Source organism: Nicotiana sylvestris, chromosome 11, assembly GCF_000393655.2.
Source record: "Nicotiana sylvestris chromosome 11, ASM39365v2, whole genome shotgun sequence".
In the NCBI taxonomy this organism is placed as follows: domain Eukaryota; kingdom Viridiplantae; phylum Streptophyta; class Magnoliopsida; order Solanales; family Solanaceae; genus Nicotiana; species Nicotiana sylvestris.
The window spans coordinates 37,546,584-37,573,430 of record NC_091067.1 but is presented as its reverse complement, the minus strand read 5'-3'; the positions used below and the strand labels follow the sequence as shown (position 1 = coordinate 37,573,430).

Below are 26,847 nucleotides of genomic sequence, written 5' to 3'. Positions count from 1 at the left end.
GGTTTGGATGAGAATTTGGGTCGCCGTAAATGCAAGGCCTAAAAGAGGGGTCAACCTGGAGTTCTGAAGCTGTCTAGTTATTTTCCTAGGCCATACCATTTTTATCTACTTGAGCATGTAATAAGACACTGATAGTTGTGAAGGGATATTGGAAAAAGGAGTGATTTGCTATTGCGTGCTAATTTTTATTTTCTGCTCGTTTATGTGCTAGTTGTTGCGTGTCAAATAGTTAACTATCAGTATTTGGGATTTTTGCTTGCTTTCAGAAACTAAGTCTTTGAAGCTAAACATCTTTTATACTTTATTTAGCACCTGCACAGGTGCAAAGTTTACATATATTCGAATGAGATTGTCTATTTTCACCTTTCTCCGGAAACGAAGCCTGCATTTATTTTCTTTGTACCTTGAGCCTCTCTATTATTTTTTGAAAGAAGTTTTAAGCTATTATTTGTTTAGTATCTATTCTTTCCAATTTGCCTAACATTGCATATTTCAATAAGGCAAATTTTCGTTCCTATACCATATAGGAAATTATATTACCAAATATGTTCATAGTTTGCATATTACCCTTCATGCTAATAGTATTTCTACAAAATATAGACCATGCATTAATAAGGAATCATTGTAGTTGTAGGCTTCCTTATTTAGGCGCGCTAAAATTGGGGGATTAAATATTCTTCCAGATCTTCCAAACGCAAATCACGCACATTAATCTTCTTCGTCAGTTTCGTTTCAAATTTAGCGTCTCTACATCAAACGCAATTATTCTTCTACAATTCAAAAACGAATTGATTATTCTTCTACAATTCACAAATCAAAAACAACTAAATCTTCTATAATTCTTCTACATCAAACGCAATTATGTCCAAATTTCAGTAATACAAAGCAAATGAAAAGAGAGCAGCAATTCCACCATTGACAGCCATTAAAAAGCTTTGAAGCTTTGAATTCAAATTTGGGTTTTCAAAAATCATTATTTATTTGGATTGAGTGTTGTTGCAAATAATTGGGAATATGATTTGGAGTTTATATCTCAATTTTGAGGGGTTTTGGTGAAGATTAGACTTGGTTTTGGCTGAATTTTAGATTGAAACTCGAAGGAAAAGAAGAAGAAGACATGACATACATTATATTGTAGAAATTGTAGAAAAATTGTAGATAAATTGTGGAAAAATTATATTCTGTTATTTATTTATTTTTCTTTTATTCATTTAACTATTGTATGAAAGTTGAACAACATTGTATAAAAATTATATTTAAGTGGTATTATATTGTAGTTGTATATAACTTAGTAGAAATAATGTACTAAAATTATAGATAATTTGTAGATAAGTTGTATAATATATAATTAGTTGTATGAAAATTGTTTTTAGTATGTATAAATCATATACAAAATATACAAGACATATTGTATAAAATTTGTATGTAAGTTTTATGTTATTGTAGTTGTATTTCACTGGGTGGAAATAATGTGTGAAAGTTGTAGAAAGTTGTAGATAAGTTGTATTCCTCTATAACGGGAGATGTTGGCATATCAAGTAACTTTAGTGTTCCAGACGAACATGCATGAAAATAAAGATAAATTTTGTTATGAACAGTTTGTAGATATTTTGTAGATAATTTGTAGAAACATTGAAATTCTGTATTTTCATATTAAGTTTTCAAATGATATGTAGTTTTGTTGTAGATTAAATGTAGAAAACAAGTCATTGTGAGTCTTATTTGACTCATTCCTCACATTCAATCTATTCTACAAATTCACGCCTCTTTAAATACAATACAACCATACTTTCTTGAATTTAAAGGTATAGGAATATATATAACTTAAAAATATCTTCTCATCTGCACAAGTTAGCTCGAAAACAGACGAAGTGGAATAACAAGCTCCCATTAAAACTTTTAACACAAAAACACAAAAGCTCAAAAATAAATAAACAACAGTCTACAATTTATCTACAATTGCTGCAATATAATGTATGTCATGTCTTCTTCTTCTTCTTCTTCGAGTTTCAATCTGAAATTCAGTCAAAACCAAGTCTAATCTTCACCAAAACCCCTCAAAATTAAGATATAAACTCTAAACCATATTCTCAATTATCTACAACAACACTCAATCCAAATAAATAATGATTTTTGAAAATCCAAATTTGAGTTCAAAGTTTTTTAATGGCTGTCAATGGTGGAATTGCTGCTCTCTTTTCCTTCCCTCTTATATTACTGAAGGAACCCGAAATCATAACCATCAAAAGTTATTACTGTGTATGAACTTTGAAGATTTGACTTAAATTTTGACTGGTTATAGAAGAAAAAACCTTGATTTTGGACGTTAATGGTAGAGGGTTTCAATTATTTTTCCGGTTTTAGCAGAGGGAATAATGGTTTAAAACGTGGGTGTGTGGTGATACGTAGATGAGGATGTGGGGTTGGGAGAGAGAAATGTGGGGGGTGAGGATTTGGAGGAATATACGGTACCATAAATTTAGAAGTGATATAAGGTACAATTAATGTACAGTTAAAACACCTTATGGTATAGAATTGATAATTAGGTATACTAAATGTAATTATATCAAACCTTAAACATTGAGGGTAATATAGTTTCCTATATGGCATAGGAATGTAAAAATTCCTTACAATAAAATGCTTCGGCCCGTTTTCACTCTAGTTTCTACCTCCACTTTATACTCCAGCATGCTCTTAACTAATTAATATAATCCTAAAATTTAGAGGCCAACATGAGCCCTTATTTGCCTTATGTGTTATTTGTTTAAGTCCTAACCTCCCTTACATGTGACGCTAATAAGAATAGAAATAGAAACCTGAGCTTTTTAAGTTTAGAACTTCCCTTTAGATAGCGTCCAACGCCTCCTGGACTATAGGAATGGGACGGGTAGACTTACTAAGGCACGATTTAGAATCAACCAGTACACTTTAGGTAACAACTTAAATATAGTAATGAGGGTAGCGGACATGATACACAAATTGCCCGAATAGCCCTTGCACTTGGCTATAAAAGTCTTGGCAGACTTTGCACGGGAGTTGATCCATCAGGCTTAAAAATTTATGTCCCCCTTTAATGTAATTAAGTAGTCTTTTATAATTTACAATTCTTACATTTTTGTCATGACTAGTTTTAATTAATTGCTTTTAATTGATGTATATACTTGACCACTAGTATTAATTCACAGCTTAGCAACTTACAACCTAGTTTAATTCAATAATTCCAAATAGTTTAAAATTCGGCCGGGAACTACACTTGTGGAGCTCGAAGAGTGCCTAACACCTTCTTTTTGAGGTAATTTGAGCCCTTACCAGATCTTTGGTGACGCTGACTAGTTAAAACAGAGTTATTTGCAAATAGGTGCCCTAATGCACCTTAAAAATCGTTAGGTGGCGATTCTTCTCTTTTAATACCCACTAAAAGAGTTGTCACATGTCGAATCCCACTTTCGCGAGAAAATGGGGCGCGACAACACTTCATTCTTAATTTCTTCTAATCTCTAATTAGTTATCCATCATCTCTTCTTCAAGCAAAGCTGCAACCAAAGTTTTTGCTTCCTCGGCCAAAGTTTCGGCTCCTATTTTGATCATCTTCCCATCAGATACACATGGCTTATAGCAAATGCACCTTCTGAGGATTTTGCTACATTTTCCATCAGCAAATCCCTCACTGAGACAAGCTTTTCTGCATGGTGGTTTGGTAATGCATATTCCAGGGAATGTATTGCTTTCTGCTTTGCAAGTACTCTGAGTTTGCACCTCAATTTCTAGTACAGGGTGAAAGGTTGAAACCTCCAAATTTCTAACACTTTTTCTTTTATGGCTGGCCTTTATTGTTTATAAAGCTAATTACAAAGTGAGATTCCTCATGTATTTTTGTTATGAATTAAAGTTAATGTGCTAGGGAACACAAAAAAGAAGAAGATATAATTCACTTAGTGATTGCTTTGAATCTCAAACATCATATATATGACTATGAGGAAGGGCGTTTTGTTTTGATGAAAACCTCCAAATTTCTAGCACTTCTTTTCTTCACTTTTATATATACTCAAGGTATGTTGTTAACCGAAGAAGTTAATATCAATAAATAAAATCAAATTGCGCCCCCCTCCCCCCAATCTCTCTTCCTTTATATATGTTTTTTTAATGGTAATTGAGAACCTAAACAAGTAGGAACACTAAAATCAAGACCATTTAAATCTACTTAAACTAATTCCTCAAATATATTTTCTCCACACAAATATAAAAGAAAAATATAATAAAAAAGAAAACCTTAACTATTTTTATTCAACAAATAGAAACCTAAATAATGGAACAAAATTTATGCAATCAACCCCCTTTCCCCTAAAAAAAAAACAAGATTCTTTATAGTTAAAATGTAAACAAATATGTAAAGTTATTCGATACTTATGTTAATAGAAAATAATAGGTATCCGATAGAATAATTAAAGCGTACACAAATTGACCTAAGTAAAAGAGCAAAAAAAAAAATGCATGGATACAAAAAAGTAGTCGTCGTGAAATACTAGAATTACTTCCCTTGTGTGTCAATTTTCATTTGTCGGTGAATATCGTCTTTTTTCTCTTTCTTTTGTTCAACTTTGAATTGGAGCCAATTGATGATTTCGAAGACTAAGAAGATGAAAGTAAGAGAGGCAATAACAGCGATGTAGGCAGGTCTCCACGTGTCGTCTTCTTGCATTATTTTTATCCCTTTGAAAATGTTGACACAAATCACTGCGAGTAATGCATACCCTAGAGAATGATGGTATATACTCCAGTATATGTGAAGTTCATCGTCCTTTTTGGGTTTTAATCTCAGTGCCAGCGTCTGTATATAAAATTTAACCAAATGATTAATTAGTATTTGAGAAGTTGCGGTGATAGGATATTTATCAAGAAAATTCAAAAAAAAGTAAAAAATTAATTTGCAAAAAAGCCAAGAGAATTCATTATGTAATATACATACATAAGAATGAAATTGAACATTATATACATAATTTAATTTCCCTACAAAAACAGTTCGAACGTACCCCCATCCACCCCTAATTCTGGCCATGCGTTTTTGGTGTATATCATGGATTAAGTTAATGAAATCCCTAAACTTCAACTAGGAGGAACGTAGAATGAATATTTCTAATACTAAATTTATTTATATCCTTTCTCTAAAGAGATATTTTGTTAGAAGTATTTAACTTATATATGCCCCCGTTCTTGTAAAAGAATCTTTATAGTATTAATTATTATCCATATTCGTAGGAGTATATAATTGGAGTAATGACTTCAAAATTATCCTCTGGGCCCCAACTTCAAATCTTACGTTAGTCTTGTTGATTAGACATCAATATAATCTTGCCACTTATACGAGTGAATCATTTCAAAGGGCATGGAGAAATAGTAACTTTAAATGGAGGGATCGGGGCAATGAAGAGAAAAATATCAACCTACACATGGTGTTCACACGAAATATATCAATTTATCATAGTTAAGTGATAGATAGAATGAGAGTATATATTCTTAATTTTGAGATGAGAGTACATACACTACTAATAAACTATGATTAGTGGTAAAAGAGTTTGTTAAATATTTATAAAAAAACTGAAGCATTCTATCCGTCGATGAATAAAAAATAACAAATATAATAATTTCTTGTTGACCGTGATCCATGAAGAAGGGTACACTGGATAATGAGATTGTAATTCTTTTAATCGAATACTTATTGTGACAACGAATATTCCATTTAAAAACTAAAAACAACTCTCCATTTATTTTTCTTAATGTATTGATAGATTTCGATGTAAATACTGACCGTGGATAAAATAAAATAAAATATTCAATAAGTTGGTGGGGAAAGAGAGAGAGTTTTACTTGTAGGGTGGCAAATGTGAAAATGAAGATGCCAAAAGCTCCATGTTTGGGAAAAGAGTAATATTTGGAAGAAATTCCAAGCCAGAGTCCAAGTCCCCATCCAGTTGCCCCAATAATATATCCAAATGCTTGACATGTCTTATGAGCATGTTTCCATTGATCATGTTCATTCCATTGTATTGGTCCCTTTTTGAAGTACCTGGCTATTATCACCCCAATTGGCAGGATTACACCCCAACCAATAATGTTAAGTATTCCATGAGCCTGAAAAAAAAATTATTAAGCCCCAAAAAATAACTGTTATAATCTATGTATATCGTCTAGGAAAAGTAAATGCTAAATTCGACCGACTATTTATATAAAGATCTAAAGAAAAAACAGAATTTTTTTATGATGTTTTAAACCGTCGAGCGCACTTCAACATCTGATAAATATATACTTGATATGTTTGGTATATATATGCAGGAGTGACCCATTACAAAATTTGGATTCTAAATACCTGTGTTAATGCTTCCGAAATAAATGGAAATTATGATTTGTATACAAGAAAATACAATTAAATAATAATTGTCTAAGTAAATTATTGGTCTAAGTAAGATTAAATAATAATCAATTAAATATATATGCCTTAATTCCAGATTAGGTTAGTTATATTAAAGTATGAGTACGTAGCTGAGAAGAAAAAAAAATCATATAATGGCAAAATCAAATCTTTTAAGGACTAATTTTTACCATCTACTGATAAATGGGCTTGAAAGCCGTCTTAGAACAATGTAACATCGATCTGTTATACCACTAACAAAATGTAGTCGAGTAGTATGGGGTCTTTGGTAAATTAAAGTACTTTCTAAATGCACTCGTTAGGGGACGTTTGGTTTCAGCAATTATGGAGGTTATCAGTATATTTCAGTGTTTGGTTGTGAATATTACCTAAATGCATGATAAAGTTTATACCAATATCATGGGAAGGAGTTGAGCTAGGTGGGCGAAAGTGGATTCAACCAAATCCCCTTCGCCCAGAAATTATATTGTTTATATATAAGGTTAATGTTTTTTCATATACATATATTAAATGTTAACCCCTAGTTTCTTTGCGTTTTTCCTTTTTTTATTTTCTAAATCTCCTTGATGAAAATTCTACTCCGGCCACTGATCATGATCATGAGATTATCTATTACATATAGAAGGTGAGATTATAATCTGAGTTATAATTCTGGGATAACCAACCAAACGATCCCTGACCGGTCATCGGTGTGCTCCTTCTTTCTAATAGTTTCAAGGATGCATGCATGCATGCTATGAGGAAAGACAACTACATGTAACCGTCCATAATAAGTGGGATTAGTAATATTGAAAATAAGGTAGATAACCTGGTAAAGCAAGTTTAAGATAATGCAGATTTAAACAGTCAGTACATAAATTAAATCTGGATAAATGCAGACATCATAACCAAGAGAAAAGAGAGAGTAATTAAGGAGGATGATCCAAAGTTAATTAGGCTTACAGTTCTTGCATGATGACGTTTAGCAGCTCTAATACTTAGACATTTGCCAGTCTTCAAATCAATGGTCTCTGTGCCATCATAGTTATGGAGAGTTTTATCATGAATCTTGGGTTCCATTCCTGCTGCAACTTTTCCAACTTGCCAAACATGATTAATTCTTGAAACATTAACTGATTGAGGAAGATGTATAGTGGCTTCTATTATGTGATACTGAAGATCCAGAGAACTAAACCTCAATTTGCTTAAATTCAAATCAATAGGAGAAGGTAACAACTTGCACTCTATTTTGATATATTTTGTGACATTGTATTTTTCTCCAAGAAATGAACCATTGGTCTGCTTGATACCAATAAGAGCTTGAGTCCCCACCATTCTTGGTTCTGGTCCAAAGTTCAAACCCCAGGCTAGCCATCCTGTTTCACTTTTTAATATAGCTCCCACCATTACCTGGATCATCGGCGAATTCAGAATTTATAGTTAGTCAGAGTGGCAGAATCAGGATTTCTAACAAGGGAATTAACAAAAGAAGAAAAATATCACATTTGAGATTTGAAGCAGTCAAACACGACGCTTTAATCGTTTTTACTACTAGCGCAGCCCGGTGCACTAAGCTCCCGCTATGCGCAACGTCCGGGGAAGAGCCTGACCATAAGGGTGTATTATACGCAACCTTACCCTGCATTTCTGCAAGAGGCTATTTTCACGGCTCGAAGCCGTGATCTCCTGGCCACATGGCATCAACTTTACCAGTTACATCAGGGCTTCCCTTGAACTACGTACTATTCAACAAATTTATGTATATATACTTACAGTGTAACTAATTTCCGGTAAAAGGAGTTCTATTACACAATGTTAGTGTGCGTACATAATGAATTTAATCTAAATATATAATCACAAGCATAATATTCTTTTTTTTGTGCATGTGCTTATGATCGAGATGAAAGTAATGGGTTCAGTTGAACCTGGAGGATTCGAGTGTTGTTCTCGAGATTCCATGCAAACTCAACTCCATTGCTATGTTCGTATCTCTTGCATAATGTTAGATTTCTGCTGAGGGCTTCAGACCAGAAGTCATCACTGCAACGATGAGCATGAATTGTAATTGAAAATAAAGACAAAAGGAAGATTGAGTTTGAGATCAAAAATATTAAATAAGATGGAGACATCTTCACTTTTTATTCTCTTTGTTTTTGCCTTTTTCTATTTTTTGTGTTTCTACCTTAAGGTAGGTATATATATAAGAACTAAGTTAAAAGGGGGAAAGAGGAAAATTTAACTTGAGCATGCATCCATGAGTTTTTGCATGGAGTCAGAAAAATTGGAGTTAAAAAGAAGTAATGTATATGTTCTGTTTTCTTTATTCATTTTTCTCATCACTTTTTGGATAATATCTGAGGTTCTTTTTCGGAACAAAGTGTGAGAGGGTAAAAACAGTGTTTTAGTTACTCTTCCAAGGTACTTACTTTACTCCTCTTTTTGTTGCTTTTCTTGTTTAAAATGCTTTTACCAAAGTGAGACGCTTCACACTTTATTGTATACTCCAACATTAATGTGTTTCACGTATTTAGTATGAAGGAATTGCAATGACAAATTTTTGAATCAACTTGTCAAAAAAAAAAACTCGTTTTCATGTTTTTACTACGGGTTAGTTGTTGAAACAAGAATTAAGAAGCTATTTCAACTAAGGTCGTATAAGTAAGAATGTAAATTATGTCAAGGTAAACAAAAGGAAAAGAGGTCAAATTCTCTTTATGATTGTCTATTTTAAATATTCAGCTTAAATATAAAAAAAAGTATCTTGAGAAGTCATCATTAAGCATATTGCAGTCACACTAGAAAAGAGGTGTCAAATGGCATGTGAAAAAAGCTCACATAAAACATATACATTTTGTTACAAATGCTGGTTAACCATGATAATAGAATAACTTTTCCATTTAAAGAACAATGTCCTAAACCTCCCTCGTCCCTCGTACACTTCACCTCGTAACCATGATATATATATATATATAAAAGCGTGCAATAAGAGCGCTTGTAAACCACTAGGTAGCCACTTTAACTCGCCCCAAGCAATGCCCAAAAATACTCTGTGAGGAATGGGGGGGGGGGGGGAGGAGGGCTAAGTTCAAAGGTTCGTAAGGTATCAGTAAGTAGAGAACATTTGAAACGAATAAATTCATTTTTTTTGTCTTTGAAAATTTGAATAATGTTATCAATATGCCAATTTTAATTTTTTTTTAAAAAAATTGATTAAGCAACATTGCTCAAAATACATGTTAGTAGGATTTCTGATTTGAAGACAAGAACCATTTTTGCATAAGTAAAGGCAAGAACCAATTCCTTGAGCTGCACAAACAGTTGACCCTTTTGAGAGTAGGACTTTTCCTTGGCTAAACACTTAAGTTGGTTGTTTTGTGACTTTAACTTTTAACAGAAGACAAAAACACCCTTGTCCGATGTGATCATCCTTTTTGCAGCAGCAGTGCCAACAATCCTCTCAAGCTGAATTCAAGTGAAAGTAAATTACGCGGTAAGAACACTACAAGGAAACCAAAACACTTGGAAGAAAATTTAAGAGACAGTACGTTGATAGGGCGAGCATGGAAAAAGGTTGAAAGCATGCATGCAAGATATGAACTCATAATTATGTATGAGGAATTTGAAGTCATACCCGAAGCTGGTCAAAACGAGAAAATAGAACAGTGCAAGCAGATCCTTGTAGCATGTTTACAACCTGCAGAAGAAATGAAATAAATCACTAGGTAAGACTTGCGCTCGTGTGAAACACCATATTATCCTAATTGGAGAGTTGAAGTAGAGATGATCACCTCTGGGTAAAATTCTTTCCGCTCTGGAAGTGAATATATGATCAAGTTCTGCATGCCACGTATCTAATTCCCAGGACAAGTTGAACAGACAAAAAAAATTATTATCATTATGCAAACATTGAATAACAAAAGGCTGATAATATCTTTTAGAAGAATCTAAGGATATACAACCGATAACTGTGAAAGAAGACAAGATCAATACCAACATTAACTACCAAATGGCTGTGTAATTGAGAAGAAAGATAGCAACCATCACATGATACTGTTTAAGTACAAATGTTATTAAGAATATGATATGATATGTTTGACACCAGAATCCCCAGACTTCTCGATATTCTGCAAAGGGAGGATACCTTTAATACCAAAGTGAGCAGCAGGTAAACGACCTCTTGACTGCTGTACGAATCAACATTTTCCTGATCTGGCAAGTCTACTAGATCAGGAATTTAGCCCCGGGAAAAATATATGGTACTTTCAGTAGAAGCACTACTAGTTTTTCCCTAAAACTACATATTTGTAAGGGTACAAAAAATCCATAATTCCATCACAGAATGCTCTATTAAGCAGGATATATAGCAGAAAGCAAGACAGCATGAATAGCACTGAAGATAGAGAACCAAAAGCATGAGCATTCTTGTGAGCAGGAAAAAGAGGAGAGAAGTAAGAGAGCATGAATAGCACTCAAGAAAGAACCTTGTATCGATGATAGAAGTGAGCTCTTTCAGTGTAAAGCATAATTTTTTTTGTTCCGTTGAAAAACCACACTCGTGCACGAGATATATCACTCTGCTCAGTGTACCTAGAAGCAAAGGTAAACAACTGAACCTTAAACCAGAACAGCATACTCACATAATAGCAAGTAGCCACTTGGATCACAAAATCCGATTTCATACACAGAAATGCAAAGCAATTTGAACACAAGATGTTACTCACTCCCCCAACAGACAACAGGATGCCTCTTGTGACTTCAAGAAGTTCCTTACTCGAATGAACTCAAAGTAAGAGCTAATAAATAGCATTATACCACCCTGCAGAACAAAAAAAGGAGTTGAGCAAAGACCATCTCTCATACAGCTAAATGCTTAGGAAAAATGAATTGTTTCTCGAGCTCAGATGAAAATACCTGAATGGAATCCTTTATCTTGGGGAACACCTGAAATAACAGAGTTCATCAGTGTGAGATTTGAGCATACACCAATAGTACATCACAACTGTAAGACCAACTGATTTGATGATGATATTAACTTTAAAAAATCAGGTTACACATGTAGAATGGTGTGTGGTTATATAGTTATACCATATGAGTTTTCAAAGATCTCGGGCTACTGATTTATTGCCTTATTTGACTAGATGCTCAAATTCTTTCACATGTACAGAATAAGAACAAATGTATAATTCCATAAATAATGAGTAAATGACAATACTGAAGAAAGGAGACTTGGTCTCTCTTTACATTAAATAAAATAGTACAAATGGTCATAAATAGCTCGGGAGACAAAGGAAGAAATGGGAGGTACCGAGATTGTATTGGATAAGATCTTAGTTTATATGCACCATCAGATTTGAAAGCTAAACAAAGATTAGGGGCAGATTTGAAATTTAAACAACGATTAGGGGCAGTGCCTTAAACAATTCTTTAATACAGACAAGAAAATGGATTAAAAGTGTCAACTTGCGAGCTAATCATTTATACAGATACATGCCCATCTGGAGGCAAAGAATCAAGTGCTCTCGACGTACTCTAGCTTCATCACCAAAAAGGAATAAGAGTTGCATTTACAATATAAATAATAGTAGCATGGTAAAATATAGGATCTAAGAAAATTAGAGCCTAAAGGATGAATCATTTGGCGGCCAGAAACAATGGAGGATTAGACGGATCAGACAATGGGAAGTTGTACCTACGTTAACTCGAAAAAACTACGATCATACAATTTAGGTGCTGTTTGAATTGGATTACGAAGATTATTTCTTATTATTCAGATAACTAATTATCCGATCCGCAATCATATTTTCATCTGCACTTCCATTTTTTTTTTTTTTGGGGGGGGGGGGGGGGGGTGTTTACAACAACCAAGAGATGATTTTGATTAAAGGATTTGATAAAATAAGGTGAAGAAAACAAACAGGCATTACGACCCTGAAGCCTAATAAAGAGGATATCGCTGTTAACATTTTTTCTTGTCTGGGAAGTACATTCCATCTTGTTAAAGGTGGAGCAAGCTCTTTACTTACGGAAAGATATCACCACAATTATTTGAGTCGTGTCATCATGAAGAGAAATGATCGACAATGCAGAAGAACAACAGACCTTTTTTGTGAAATAATCAAACCGAGCATCATCAGCATCTTCTGCAGTTTTTGCATCAAAACGCTCATAAATCTGCAAGTTTGAGAAATAGCAAAAACCATAAGCGGAGAAAGGAATCCATAGTATTTCCACAGGAACATGATTAATCAAATTCAGGTATGCAATTACCAAACAAAATAGAAGCCAGACAAGATTCAAACTTAATAATACATGGAGCATACAAATAGTAATGCAGATCTTGTACTTAATACAACTTTGCTGCGGACTGTTAAGACATAAAAAAATTCCCACCCTAACTGTTTAAGCTTTTAGATAAGGTGGTCACACAATTTTTACATGGTATCAGATCCAACTTTTGGTAAGCCATTCTGATACTCGTATGTCTGTTTCAAAATTCACGTTTAAACCCAAAAATTGGTTGTAACACGTACTGGAGGTGTTGCACGAATTATATCAATATCAAAAGAAATAAAGTTGATACATTGTTTCGTGATTTCTTGATCTTAGCTGGCTTAAGTAAGACAAATAGAGAAGGATTGTATGACACCGGTAACCGCCTGTTTATCTAGTATCTGGTATTAGGACTAGATGTGAATGAAAGCAAGTGTCATCTTGACTTCCATGGGGAACACAATTTGAACATGCTATTAGAGTAGGCACAGATTCTAGGTTCACGTCCCAACAGCATTCATTATCAAATTGAATGTCCACGTGCTTGCCAAGAAAAAGAATTAGACCGCAGGCAAGAGGTAGTGTTTAAGACATAAAATAAATAAAAGTGTCTCATCTCTATTAAATTAAACTTTTAGATGAGGTGGTCATAATATCAACAAAATCATAAAGTGATATGACTACAGACACAAAACTTGATGTATTCCTTTTGATAAACTGAAATTCTTACACTGGAAATTTGTCGGGTTCATGCTAAATAAATTAAATATAACTATAAGACCATACTTTTATCACTCACCTGCCGTATTTGAAGTACTACCTTGGGTAAAACACCTTTATACTCGCTTGCCAATTTAACCTGAAAATACAGCACTTAGATAAGCAATATCTTTCTTTTCTAAGCATCTCACAATATAAGCATGCTGGAATTCATACTGATGATTTCGGAATTTCAAGGTAATATGCAAGGCTATGCGTCACTTTTATACCAGTGGAGATCCAATTCTATTTTCCCTAGTGTATGCAACCCTTCAAAACTCAAATAAAGTAAGAAGAACAACATATTAAACTCACATTAAAACTTTCATCTCCCGCTAATTAGAATAAATTGTATAATGGAAATTTATTCATCATTTTCCATAAGTTTAGGCACATATATCGTCTTCACAGAACAACGTTAGTGGAAGGAAGAGCGGAGAAGTCAAATGGAGGATTTTCAATTACTTATAAATAAAGGAAAAGAATAACTAAAATTACAGCTTCAAAGTGGCCCCAGACTCAGGGCTTTGATCTGGTAATAAGGCCGCAGCAAGTGATGTAGGGTTTAGCCTCACTTCACTGGTTCGGACCCTGCTGCAGACAAGCCCGGTATTTAAGAGTAAAGGGTAGGTAGGTCTATTATCTACCGAGTTTTAAACCGTGCGTCACGGATCCTCAGGGATTTCTCGGTTATAAGAAAAAAAACATTACAGCTCTCAAAGTATAGCTGCAAATCACCAGTTAATGGGCAAATAACTTAGTCCAGCCACTTCACAATAAGATGATGAGAAGAAGGCTATCAACGTCTTAACATTTTGAGTGAACAAAATAATTCATTCAGCCTGGTACAGTAATTTGCTTTAACAGGTGGACAATAATTTCTGTCCCCTTTTTCTTTTGCATATCAAGAACAATTTGTACCCTTCTTAAAAGCATATACATCTTTTTTGCGCTAGATGCTCAAACAATGCCCAAAATGCTTATTATTCCCCCAAGTCACCAACTTATGATACATCAAACACCAGGTAACAACCAAAGGAAAAACAACAACAACAACAACAACAACCCAGTAAAATCCCACTAGTGGGGTCTGGGGAGGATAGTGTGTACGCAGACCTTACCCCTACCCCGAAGGGGTAGAGAGGGTAACAAAGAAAGGAAAGGGGTTGACAAAAAGAACAGTCAAAAAGTAAAGATATAGCACTCTAAACCAGGAACGGAGCTCCAGGTAGAAACACAACACAATCATGTTAAGGGTTATTAATATCTGAAAGTTTCCCATCACTGTCACCAGAGAAAAGAGGGCCATTATTTCTATGCAATGCCAAATGGACAGACCTTTCCTTCATGGTTGAGGCAATGATGGTTGAATAAACCATTGATGTCTGCATAGGACAGAAAAGAACTTTAGCTCTTAGGCCCTAATTATAAAGATAATTATCAAGAATGATACCAGGATTTACAGCTTATATCATTAGCATCTATCTTTACTGCCTAAACACCACACAAAGGTGGCAAACGTACCTGGATTTATATGAGAAGATAAGATTATGGATTGGCGGTAGAATGGTGCTTGACCGTCTAAATACCTACAATCAACATTCACAAAATCAAATTATTAGCAAAAAGCATCACTCATTTCGAGGGAGTGCAACATGTTCTAAGTTTGGGCCTTATATTTATCCTATATTCGTATTGCGGAGCGATGTTCTACGTGAATCCGCGTTCAGAACTCACAGAACAACCCACTTTCTTTCGTTTCTTTTTTTCAAAATGGGGGTGGATAACAGAAATAGCAATAAAGAAAACAAAAGAGCAGCTTACGAGCATACCACTGCCTAATGCGCATAATATCTGTTCCATGCTGCTCGCAGGGTATCCGATTTAATTGTTCAACAATTGTATTCACGTGTGACCAATTCTGCGAGAGAAAAAAATATGAACAAAAGATAGTAAAATGTAGACATGCACCAAATCATTCCTAGGGGCATAGATGAACTTTCAAAGTACCTGCATCAATATGACATCTGCGTGGTCAACAATTAGAACCTGCTCAAATGGTAATTATACCGTTCGTTAATAAAAAGGTAAGGAGCGTTACTGAAGAAGATTAGAGCACAAATCATAATCTTCCAAACTAATATCCCAATTCCGACAAATATTACCTCTATAGAAGAAAGATAATCAACATTTTTTTCCTTAAACATTTCTGCCTCCCCAATTTTCTGAAGGAAGAAAATCGACAAGAAGTTAGTCAGAGATTATAACAATTTTCGTACTATACATTAGAGCTGCATAGTTTTAGGATTAAGAGAATAAGCTTTGAGCAAATCTGTTGATATATTGAAACAGGGTATAGAAATGAGAAGAACAGGGTATAGAAATGAGAAGAACAGAAATGAGCACAGATATAAGTTTGTCCTCCCCCTCCCCCCCCCCCCCCCAAAAAAAATAAATCAGTCAAGAGGTGACAATTTTCAAGTTCCCTTTATTAAATAAATTTATGGCTTTGAATTCTAGAGAATGTTTTTTCATTGTCTGTATTCTGGAAAAGTATCCTGTATACGTCGAACATAAGAGAGAATCAAGGATTTCAGGAAAGATCTAAACACCCATAAAATGAAAAAGAGCAATGAGGACCAAACACGTGTATGTATTAGCAAACTTACAGTGATTAGGCCAAGAGGGGAAGCAACAATCATGTCTGACGAGTAAAAGTCACCGTACAACTTTATGCTCCTCCTAAAATAAAAACATGCATATGATTTGCCTTTGGAGAAAAAATGACAGCAAAAATACTCCATATTGATCTCTCCATAACTTCGATATTATACTGTGGAATTACTCATATCTATGTACACAGTTTCATTAACTTATGATTGTTGCTAGCATGTTCTACCCTATTATGTAAGAAAAGAATTAGTGGCTCGATTTGTCCATCTTCATATATGGCATATATTCTAATGTGCCACATCCATGAATTGGTAGGCAAAGCTTACTTAGATAAAAACCAAGTAAAAGCATCATTAGTCAAAGTAAAAGCATACAGCCACGAACACACATGACATTTCTAAAAATTATGGGTTTCATTAAATCACTTCGTTCTTTTTATAAATTGTGATTTTATTTAGCAAGATGTGTATCAAGGCCTACTATGACATGCAGCAAGTTGAACGAACTTTACTTTTCCTATAGGAACCTGCTTGCATAATAACATAGTACTTTAGCGACTTGTTCGTGACTGAATAAAATGAGCAAATTATTTTCCTTTGAATAATGCTTAACAGCAATATAGAGCATCTAAGTCGAAAAGCACTTGCAAAAAGAAATGCAGCTTTCATGGTGTAGTAAATGTTGGACAATTTCACCAGAGTTGAGAAATATACCTAGTGAACTTAATTCCTAGCATGAAGTGATCATTGTTATTTCCCCCAAATAATGCTTGAAAATCAGATGGTTTTGAGCTCTTCTTTGATTCAGAGCTTTCGACGGCATCTTCATCCTCCCTATCTTCGCTTACTCCGGCCCCGAATTCTCTATAGAAACGTTCACGCTCCTCTACATTAGACTGAGGGAATCAACAGTACATTAATAAAGTATGAAGAAGGTATATCTCCATCTAATACAGGCCTACATGATGTCAAAATTAGCAATATGATCTTAGTTAAGTGGAGCCTAACTGAATAATCTCTTCACCTTAATTACAGGGGTCCACTTTACGATCTCTCTCTAAGTTAACTATTCCACATTTAACAAGGCCAAAGCGTTTTTCCACGAATCTAAAGGTTCATATCAACCCCTAAAATGAAAGGGCAATAAGCCATTATACATTCTAGTCTTCCAGATGTAGCTACATTTCGCAAATCAAATATGTAATTCCTTTTATAACAATAGCTTCATCAATAAAATTATACCTTTAGCCGATCAAAAATAAAAAATACCTATCACTAGCATATCACTGCTAAACTGATTAAGAAAAGTTCGCATATTACTGCAAAAATAAAATAGCACACACTTGATATATGTTACTATCTTACAGCGGCAAGGCGTCTGTGAGAAGGTGTTTGGTCCCCAACACTAGTCAATATATCTTACTAGGCAAAGTTTTGTGCATTTTGCAGCAGCTAACTACAATTCTAGGTCAAGCAGCAACAGCATGAGCAACAATACTCTTGCTTCGTTCCAACAAGGTCAATTAGCATTTCATGGAACCTGCTGCACAAATATTGGGAAGACACTGCTGAATATATTTTGCATGAGAATTCAGAAAATGGAAAAGCTCATGTACCTTGTATTTAGGAGGTGTCAAATCAATCAGCCGCTTGACTACTCGAAATGCAACACTTGCTAGAGGGAGAATGATCAGAACCTGAACCAACCACAAGAAAATGATCGATACTATTACAAGTTAACCAACCACAAGAATATGATCAACGCTATAAGTTTCACAGTGCTTCGTGAATGATGAGGGCACTAAACCGGACACCGAGAAATGCAAGATCACTGTGCAAAAATTGATATAGATCAAACAACGGCTCTAACAACAGAAGTACATTCATCAAGAAAATAAGCCAAACCATCATCAAGAAATGTATTGAAAAATTGATCACACTCATATTAACCTCCAGAATATAAAACCGTAAGTGAACCTCAAAAGTGCAATTAATTCTTAAAAATCAGGAGATAGTCAACTCTCAATTGTACGTTTGCTAGGTCGAAAGACATAGTTGAGCAGGTGGTTAATGTTAGGGGTAAAGAAAGTCTCATGATAAAATGATTACAGGTAGTAGGATTCTGAACCTTTAAAGGGGAATAAGCTTATCCATAGGGATCTGATCCATTGGCATAATCAGAAAAAACTTTTAAGAGATATATTAATATCCGCAGCTGAAATACAAGTAAAATATAAAAGCAGATAAGGAAGAAATGAACTAGGATCATAGCATAAGTAGAAGGGCATATGAACAAGAGAGGTTGATCTAGTGGCAAGAGCACTCCACTTCAAGACGTCGGAAGTTCGAGCCACCGAGAGAAGTGGGAAGAAGCACTCTTGGTCCCTCCTGAGGGGGTTTGGGGAGGTAACGTTTACCAAATCACGAACAAAGAATTTAGAAGGGCGTACCACATGTGCCAAACACATTAACAGGCCCTATTGAGTCCCAGAAGAAAAAGACATTTTATCAGGTATTTCTGATTCTTTGGAGATGGGAAATGTTGTGGTTCAGCTTCTTAAAGGCTAACCCTACTAGCAAGAGTGATACACATAAAATGTGGGTCAGTGGTGGAATAGTTTAAGTGTCTCTAAAGACTAAGAGCGGGATTGGAAGGTTATTATTGTACTTCAACTAGTCTGTCTCCTCTGCAATAATCTAACTCCACCATAACTATGATATAGCATTTAAGAGTAGAACTTCAGCAGACAATACAGAATGTAATGTCAGAAAAGTGCAGGTACAAAGAGTAGGTCAGACTATTTTCTTTTTAATGAAATCGCATAATTCCTCATTACCATATAGAAATCTTATTCTAAGAATAACCACAGTTTGACACATCAAAGCCCTGATTATCTAAAAATTTGAAAACAAGACAAGGATGCACCTTCAATAAAACATGCCAAGCTTGATATCCACTATCAAGTACTTGTGTGGGGAAATATCCGGCGCGAGTACCTCAAGTTTTTTGCTAATTTCTAGTGTATTTTGAAGAATCAGCACAAAGTACTCACAAGTCACACCCTTTTCATACCCATATTACTCACGTCCTATCATACCCCTTTTCACAACCAATCAACGGGGTAGGTCAAGACAAATGAAGAATCCCCGTAACATAGAAAACAAGTGTCTATTTCTCACAAATTCATTTTCAGAAGCATAAGAATGAAATAGGTAAATACCTTGGGGCGAGTAAACCCCCGGTCAAGAAAAGCTTCATTAGTAAGGGTATCTGCTTTCACACTCTCCGGAAGCTTAGTTATTTTCGCCTCGTTCTTCTTTACAAGATCCCTAGTTCTGAATATATGATTAAGCTGCAAGACATGATTCCCTCAAATAATCAAGACATGGTTGCAATATTGGATATGAACTACATCACTCAAAATAGGACAAAGAAATTAGGGTGAAAAGAAGTCAAGCGGATGCTCTTTCTCAAAAAAAAAAAAAAAGTTAAGCAGATGCTCTTACAGAATGCATAACATAAGCATCCATGGTACTTGAATCTTCTTCTAGACCTTTGAGATAGAAGGGTTTCTTGTTGTGGTGCAAAATATCCCGGTAGCTGTTGCCTACATGAATAAAGGGAGTAATAGCAATTACAACACTAGTAAATAGCAGGACAAGAAACCGAAAGTAATACATGGACAGTGAGATAAAATCCACCAGGTTAACCACAAAAGGGGTGCCACAAGAATAAGTCAAGTATGAATACGTAAGTCAAGCATGTTTACTTTTTTGCAATAAGCCAAGTTTAGAGTAGTGATATTTTTTGCAGCATTATAAGTGGATGTTCAGCTATCAAGAATAACAGCACTACAAGTGAACCTCCATGTCCAATGGACCATTTGGCAGCTCAATTAGGGATTTTTTAGTCTTCTTATTTTAATTTTTTTTAATTGGGGGGTGGGGGTAATTATAGTGTTCAGACCAGCTTGCCTTCAGCTCGACCAATCCACCTGGCCTACTGCAATACACAAGCATAAGTGTCCCCCACACAAGCTGCAGAAGATGGACTCACACTGAGGTTTGTTGTGAAGATTCAAATCTGGAGATCCTCTGTCCTCCACCAAGCCAACCTCACTCTCTATCCTCCATCCATTTTCTTTTTCCTTTTTGTTTACTTTTTACTATGCCCAATTACACGTATATAAATATTTCACTTGGTACAATTTCAGTTTGTGTAAAGTTTACAAAATCAAATACATATATATAACAACTCCACAAGTATTTTTGCCACAAAATGACATAGTAGCTGATAATGCAGCCAAGGACATCTCTAAACCGTTGATGATCTCTTTTTTTGCTCTAATTTTACCACAAGATTAACTCAAATTCATTACTCTACTTTTACTGATAACCAAATTTGTTGCTCTACTTTAACTTCACCAAATCACACCTAGTAGGAAACACTACTTCAGTCAAAAATACGTGCTGCTATTAACCACAACTATCAATGTGGAACCACATAACATCAAGAAACAAGTTACACAACCAATTCGATTGACAAACTGAAAGAAAATAAGGTGCTGGAGTTACACTAAAGATCTACTCTGAGGGTTGCGGACTGTGATTGATATATCTTCCACAAGTCGTTGCAAAATAACTAAGAAACAGGCACATAGTTCTATCCACCAATCATCAAACCGCAGGCAACAGACATTTGATAAGTCTAATACGAGTAAATGACCAAAACAAACTTGATGGGCTTTACTTACAGAGGGAGAAAAATAATATCTGCTTTGATGAAGCAAAATCGGAGCCTCCAGACTTCTCATAGATACCTAACCAATGCTTGTATAGTGCCGGCTTCAAGCCATGAAATAAGAAGCCGTCTAGCTCCTGCAGAATAGCAATGCAACTTCTTGTATAGGAAGATCGTTGTTGAAAACAATGCATAAAATTAAAACAGTTGAACGTATTGATGTAGCATAGAGCAGTGCAGTTAGGTATTGTGAGGTTTGCCTCTACTCAGCAATGCAACAAAAGACATTCCTTTGTGAACCTAACACAGTCACCTACGGAATATGACCTAAACTCATCCATTAAGCATCAAAAAACATGGTACACATATAAATCAATACAAATATAGGGAGCAATATTTTAGAAAAGAGAGTTCTTGATTGTCAATATCCTTAACAGGCTTAAGTTGTTTATCCCAAAAAGAAACACACAGAACGCTCACACAAGTTTAGACTAACGGATATTACAAGGAGAAATTCAAAAAAGAGCTGCAGAGTAACTAGACAAGCACTACAATAAGTATTACTACACCTTCAAGTTTGAAGCTTGATCACAAATAATTGGAATTGACAGGTATCTAAAAAAAAGGCAGACGCAAGATGAGAATTGATACCAGAATCCTAGAAAACCCCTAGAAAAAATTGGAACCCCAACCAGATGGACAAGAATTATAAAACTCCGGCAACAACATTGTCCATGAACTACTTTTTTTTTTTTGGGGGGGGGGGTGGATGAAGGAGAAATCCCTCCGGGGCCAACCCTTAGGGCTAATCGCAGCCATGGAAACTCGGTGATAAGGAGTCCGTCCCTCTACCCTTCTCCAATTAAATACCAGTCTTAATTCGCACGGTACAGGGCTTGAACATGTGACTAAGTTACAAGTCCTTTAACGTCTGCCACTTGAACTAAGCCCTGGGAATGCACTGTTCGTGAACTATTTTCTGTTCCTTTTGAAAAATAGACAAATAATCCAAGAAGATTTTAAGCAGGACACCACTTCCACATCATTTGGACCAAAAATACTCTATAGATTTATTGCCAAATTTTCCATGAAAATGGATGTTAGGTACAGCGAAGATATGTGTTGCTGCAACAATTCTGCAATGAATTACGGAAAATCACAGACCACTATCTATTTATTTACCAAACTCATATTACTTGAGCATAGCCTAATAGACCTTCTGCCCAGAATATAAGATATGAAAGAATGGAGAACTAAAACAACCAAGTGCAAAGACAGGTCACAGGTCCGAGTTCTATGAAGCAATCAACGATTGAATAAGGAAGCATAGCAAAAAAAAAAAGACAAAGCTACCTTCAGAAAACACTCGCCTGTCCCTCTCCACTTGCAATTTGACATCGCTACCACCCATTTGCAAGTCCATTTCTTTTTCTGTAGCATGTCAACCTCTTCTTTGGATAACTTGTGATCCAAATGAGAGTGAAATGAGCTGATGCATGGAAAGAACATGTTAGGTTAAGAATTTTCATAACTTCTTCTGTCTTATAAAATCTTTCCTCAACCATCAAACTAGATTTGGATCTGGATCAGTCCAATTGCCTTTAGATTATTCTTACCCTATCTTCTCCTTCTAATAGGACACCGTTGAGGAGCAAGTGATGCAACAAAAACCCATCCCTAATGGGCACATTTCATGTGGAAGAATGCAGTTTAAGAGTAAAAGAAGCAACCGATTCAGAATGGCACATGATTCACTGCATCTTGTCTGTGATGGATAGTCAATGAAGCATTTAGATGTTTCCACTAATTAGCTTTTTATGATAAGTCGATGTTCGTAAACTATAATACAGAGTTAACATATCTTTTGTCGAATAGTCTTATTCAGCCAACCAAACATTTAAAGCAAGTAGACACTACCAAACCGAACATACTTTCCCAGCTGAAACTCATACAATCTGGCAGTAATATTGCACAAGTAATGTACTTTGATTTGTCCCCAAAGGAAGAGACATGTGCATTATATCTAGAATTTAATCCAACAAAATCATGAAACATAAGCAAGTGAACAAACACAATTATTGGAACATAAGGGAACTAAAACAAAAGGCAACAAACTCAATTAAAAGTTAAAACTAGTCGCACCTCGTGCTTGCACAAGCCCCTTTGGTAGGTTGACCATTTACTCTCAATTCATGTTCTTCATCTGAACCAGAGGCCTCCGAATCATCATCGTCAGTTTCGGTACCTCCAACCTGTCCCACGGGGTTACCTAGACCACCTCCATTTAGACTAGCACCAGGTTCGCTAAGTCTAGAAGCCTCACTATCACTGCCTAAAATTGGAAGAAAAACAGAATATAAGATCAGCTATAGAGTTAATTGTTCAAAAAAAGAATTTACGATCAGCTATAGAGTTGACATTTCTGAAGGACAATTCATTTCAAATCTCACTTATATGTGTTAGAAGTCCCGGTCTCGCCCTAAACAACTTAGAATTAGAAATAACCATCTTACGGAAATCAAAAATTATGGAATACAAGAGCAAATAAAGAACATAAAACATCCAGCAATAACTTTTGATAACCAAAATGTCAAGCAATAATGTCCATAAAAATTAAGAGTAAAATGCAGAAATTCTCACTAGTCCTTAAGGCCTTACCTTCATTTTCATCACCAGACGCACCATGAGCTTGCTCAACATCATCTTCATTTTCTTCTGAGTCCGAGTTATATTCTTCTCGTTTTGTCCTACAATTGCACGCAATTCACAAACCATTTTCATGATATAATCCCAAGCAGCTTAATGGTTCCAAAATACATGAAAAGAGGAGATGATCAACACATGCTACAACCATTAGAATCCGTGGTTTCAAGAAGGTCCTATTAATCCAACAAATTTCAGCAATCACAAAGAAACTAAGTAAATGGAGCAGAGGATTCATATAACTGGCCTCAACTAGTTTGAATTGATGCATACTTGTTGTTTTACAAAGAGAATAAGCAATTATTTGCAAAACCATTATTACTTTATAGGTACCCAATTCGACGCATAAAAAGGATACATAAACAACACAATCCTCATGAATCATGATGCCTTGAAGCAGCAACAATTCTTAATTCACTGGCTTATCAAGCCTAATAGTTAGATAATGTACAGAGAATGGAAGTGCAAAAGTTCCTTCACATCAGAAAAGACTTCCTTTCCTAAAGTACCTTATGTGGTGGATTATGTCTTGTTATTTTGTTTGTGTACCAAAGATGTCGACTTTGCTTTAATTTAAGAATATAGATCTCGACAGTCAACATAAAAAACAAACCAAATACAAAAAATTGAAGTAACTCAAAACTTTTCATTTTTTCCAACAAATAAAACCTGCAGTTGACAATTCAAGCAACCACCATCACAAGTATTTGATAGATACAAGCAACTATGCTTTTACCTCAATGACTCCAACAAACTGTCATACATTGTTGGCTCCTTATAATTCAAAACTTCTTCTTCTTCTTGTTCCTTTTGTGCTTCAACTTCTTCTATCTCCGAGTTTTCTTCTCCTGAATCATCTATTAACCCACCACCCGAAAAGAAAAAGATAAAAAAATAAATAAAAAATCATAACTTTTGGCAAATAACAGAACACAAACAAGGAAAAATCGGTTCTCTTTATTACTCTGATTGTCCTATTTCATATATTACTAAGCAATTTTTTCACAATCATTTTCTCAATATTTTTCTAGATAATTCAACCTTTGCCAATTGAGCTAACCCCTGGGGACCATGCGTATAATTTAGTATAAATATATACTCTTTAAGAAACTATGCATAACCCCGAATTCTTTTTGCAATGGAGGGAGCACTTAAACTACATTTATGGTTTGAATGAGTTTACCTGAGACACTTGGAGAGGGGCTTCTATTGAGCTTTTCTTCTCTACCAAATCGACCATTCTTCTTCTTCATCATATTCTGGTTCTTTGTAAACGGTTTCTGTTCAACTCTTCTCTTCATGCCTATATCAAATTTCAGACACGAAAAGAAAAAAAACGGATAAGTTAAAAAAAATTGCTAAACAAACAAAAACAATAATTGATATTGAGGAGTAAACAACCTCGTTTTCTACCAAATCGCTGGTTGCCCATTGTGCTGCAATTCGACAGGGAAAAGTGTTTGCTTCTTTTTCTGCTTTTCGAAGGGTTTAAGAGAAGGGTTTTAAGGTTGTCTGAAATTCTTGCGAATTTGGGTGCCGTTTGATGAACCGGGTAAGATTTCGACCGGTTTGACGGCGCCGAAGGTGTTATTGGAACCGGGTTTTCCGAATTGGTTGAACTTCAAAGTGGGCTTTGTATCAGTGAGTCGTGAGATATCAAGCTGAACGGGCTTACGGATTAGGGCATTTTGAAATAGAGATTTTTACATTCCTATTCCTATATTATATATGAAATTTTATTATCCTCTTTAATCAAGTTTTAACTAAATTGTATAGGCATATATAATTTATCAATTATATATAAACTACTCTTACGATATGCGTGTTGCGCGTGTATCATAGAAATTTTTTAAATCATATATAAAAAATTGTGTTTGAATCATAAAATAAAAGATTTAAAAAAGTAAAAATATCTAAAAATGATGATCGTTAATCCTATTTAGCTAACTCAATAAAAAAAGAAAAATCGCATAGATACATATTGAAAGTTGGGTTTGAGTTGTAAAAAATAGTTCATTTTTAATAAAAAAGTATAAGTTTTCGAAAATAATGATTATTTAGCTAACTAATAGAGGAAGGAACTTTGTCTATATAAGTCCGCGATATATTCAACCTAAAATGTATTCCCATTTTATAATTTAATTACTTAAATTTCACTTCAAGATTATGTTAACAAATTATATTTTTATTTGAAGTATTAGCTAAATAATAAAGGAAGAAAAGAAACTCGGTTCATATAAGTCTGCAATCATGTTGACAACATATTCAGCTTAAAACATATAACCATTTAATTTATAATTTCATTACTTAAAATGCACACAACCTATTCTAAGTCCAAGAGTGTCGGAGAGAAGAGAAAGTAATAAAAGCTTCTTTTATTCGGTCACAGAAAAATCAAACGACTCTTCAGTAATCCAGGGTGATCCAACTCCTTTAACATTTTTTTTTTGTTGTTGTTGTACATGTATGCCCCCTCCATCTTTATCTCTTCAAGATTATGTTTGTTAATTACATCTTTATTTGAAGTATTGGTTATTAGATAGGTGTTAACTATCAAATATTTATTATTTATTAGAATTCCTAACGTTTATCTAATGATATTTATTTTTAAATTTAAATAAAGTAACAATGAATAAATTAGTTTTATGTTACATAAACAAAACTCCTTGAAGTGATAGTTTTTTATAACATTTCAAAATTTCCCTTTTATGGTATTGATTACCTGATACTAATTTTTGTAACACCTTCTTCTTTAAATTACTTAGCTTTGACGTTTTTTAAAGGAAAGAAAAATGACAAAGGTTGAAGCTTGCAGAAATAAAATTATAAGTTTTTAGAAGAGTTTTAATTGATTTTAAAGTCCTAAATATAAAGACATAGTTTAATAAGGAAAGATTTTATAATCAAACTTTTAGATTTTTAATTAATTTCAAAGTTTTAAATCTTAAGAAAATAATCAAATGACTATTTTGTCCAGTGTGAATTCTATTTTAAAGGGGTAAAAAAGGTGAACGACATTTTACTAAGGGCCTTCGTGCTTTTAATATAGTATATATATATATATATATATATATATATATATATATATATATATATATATATATATATATATATTAGTATTAATAAGCATCCCTTTTATATTAGGAATTGAATAGGGAATCCCCATCTCTGCGCTCTTTCTCTCTTTTCGTCTCTCTTTCTCTCTTTCTGTCTCTCTCTCTTTCTCTCCTTCTCTGTTCTTTCTCCAATTTTCTTCCTTCCTTTTTCTCTGGTTTTTATCTTTTTTTTCAGGAAAT

The 26,847-nt window shown here is 34.5% G+C and overlaps 2 protein-coding genes across 2 annotated transcripts; both read right to left on the bottom strand.

The window, feature by feature from the left end:
• Nucleotides 1-4,388: 4,388 nt before the first annotated feature.
• On the bottom strand, nt 4,389-8,914 carry LOC104229234 (cytochrome b561 and DOMON domain-containing protein At5g47530-like). Its single transcript, XM_009781840.2, has 4 exons — nt 8,332-8,914; nt 7,370-7,816; nt 5,866-6,129; nt 4,389-4,828 (listed from the first exon to the last, which is right to left on the bottom strand). Exons 1-4 carry the CDS (start codon nt 8,533-8,535, stop codon nt 4,529-4,531), a joined length of 1,215 nt encoding a protein of 404 aa, XP_009780142.1. The 5' UTR covers nt 8,536-8,914; the 3' UTR covers nt 4,389-4,528.
• Nucleotides 8,915-9,636: 722 nt separating this feature from the next.
• On the bottom strand, nt 9,637-25,196 carry LOC104229232 (protein NUCLEOLAR FACTOR 1). The gene is made up of 25 exons (XM_009781839.2): nt 24,953-25,196; nt 24,735-24,854; nt 24,288-24,408; nt 23,507-23,595; nt 22,991-23,180; nt 22,202-22,337; nt 20,862-20,985; nt 19,615-19,715; nt 19,329-19,460; nt 17,724-17,804; nt 16,822-17,003; nt 16,105-16,177; nt 15,601-15,660; nt 15,446-15,484; nt 15,268-15,356; nt 14,960-15,024; nt 14,774-14,820; nt 13,476-13,535; nt 12,506-12,577; nt 11,318-11,347; nt 11,128-11,222; nt 10,888-10,993; nt 10,195-10,257; nt 10,038-10,100; nt 9,637-9,868 (listed from the first exon to the last, which is right to left on the bottom strand). Exons 1-25 carry the CDS (start codon nt 24,981-24,983, stop codon nt 9,794-9,796), a joined length of 2,244 nt encoding a protein of 747 aa, XP_009780141.1. The 5' UTR covers nt 24,984-25,196; the 3' UTR covers nt 9,637-9,793.
• Nucleotides 25,197-26,847: the final 1,651 nt, after the last annotated feature.

What these genes read in the sequence shown, in the direction of transcription:
- LOC104229234 (XM_009781840.2), bottom strand. Translation starts at nt 8,535, where the DNA reads ATGTCTCCATCTTATTTAATATTTTTGATCTCAAACTCAATCTTCCTT. An exon ending in ACAACACTCGAATCCTCCAG is followed by an intron (nt 7,817 to 8,331) that starts GTTCAACTGAAC and finishes CCGATGATCCAG; the next exon opens with GTAATGGTGGGAGCTATATT. An exon ending in AACGTCATCATGCAAGAACT is followed by an intron (nt 6,130 to 7,369) that starts GTAAGCCTAATT and finishes TTTTTTTTTCAG; the next exon opens with GCTCATGGAATACTTAACAT.
- LOC104229232 (XM_009781839.2), bottom strand. Translation starts at nt 24,983, where the DNA reads ATGGGCAACCAGCGATTTGGTAGAAAACGAG. An exon ending in TAGTACTTCAAATACGGCAG is followed by an intron (nt 12,578 to 13,475) that starts GTGAGTGATAAA and finishes TCAAACTTGCAG; the next exon opens with ATTTATGAGCGTTTTGATGC. An exon ending in TTGATTATTTCACAAAAAAG is followed by an intron (nt 11,348 to 12,505) that starts GTCTGTTGTTCT and finishes CTGTTATTTCAG; the next exon opens with GTGTTCCCCAAGATAAAGGA.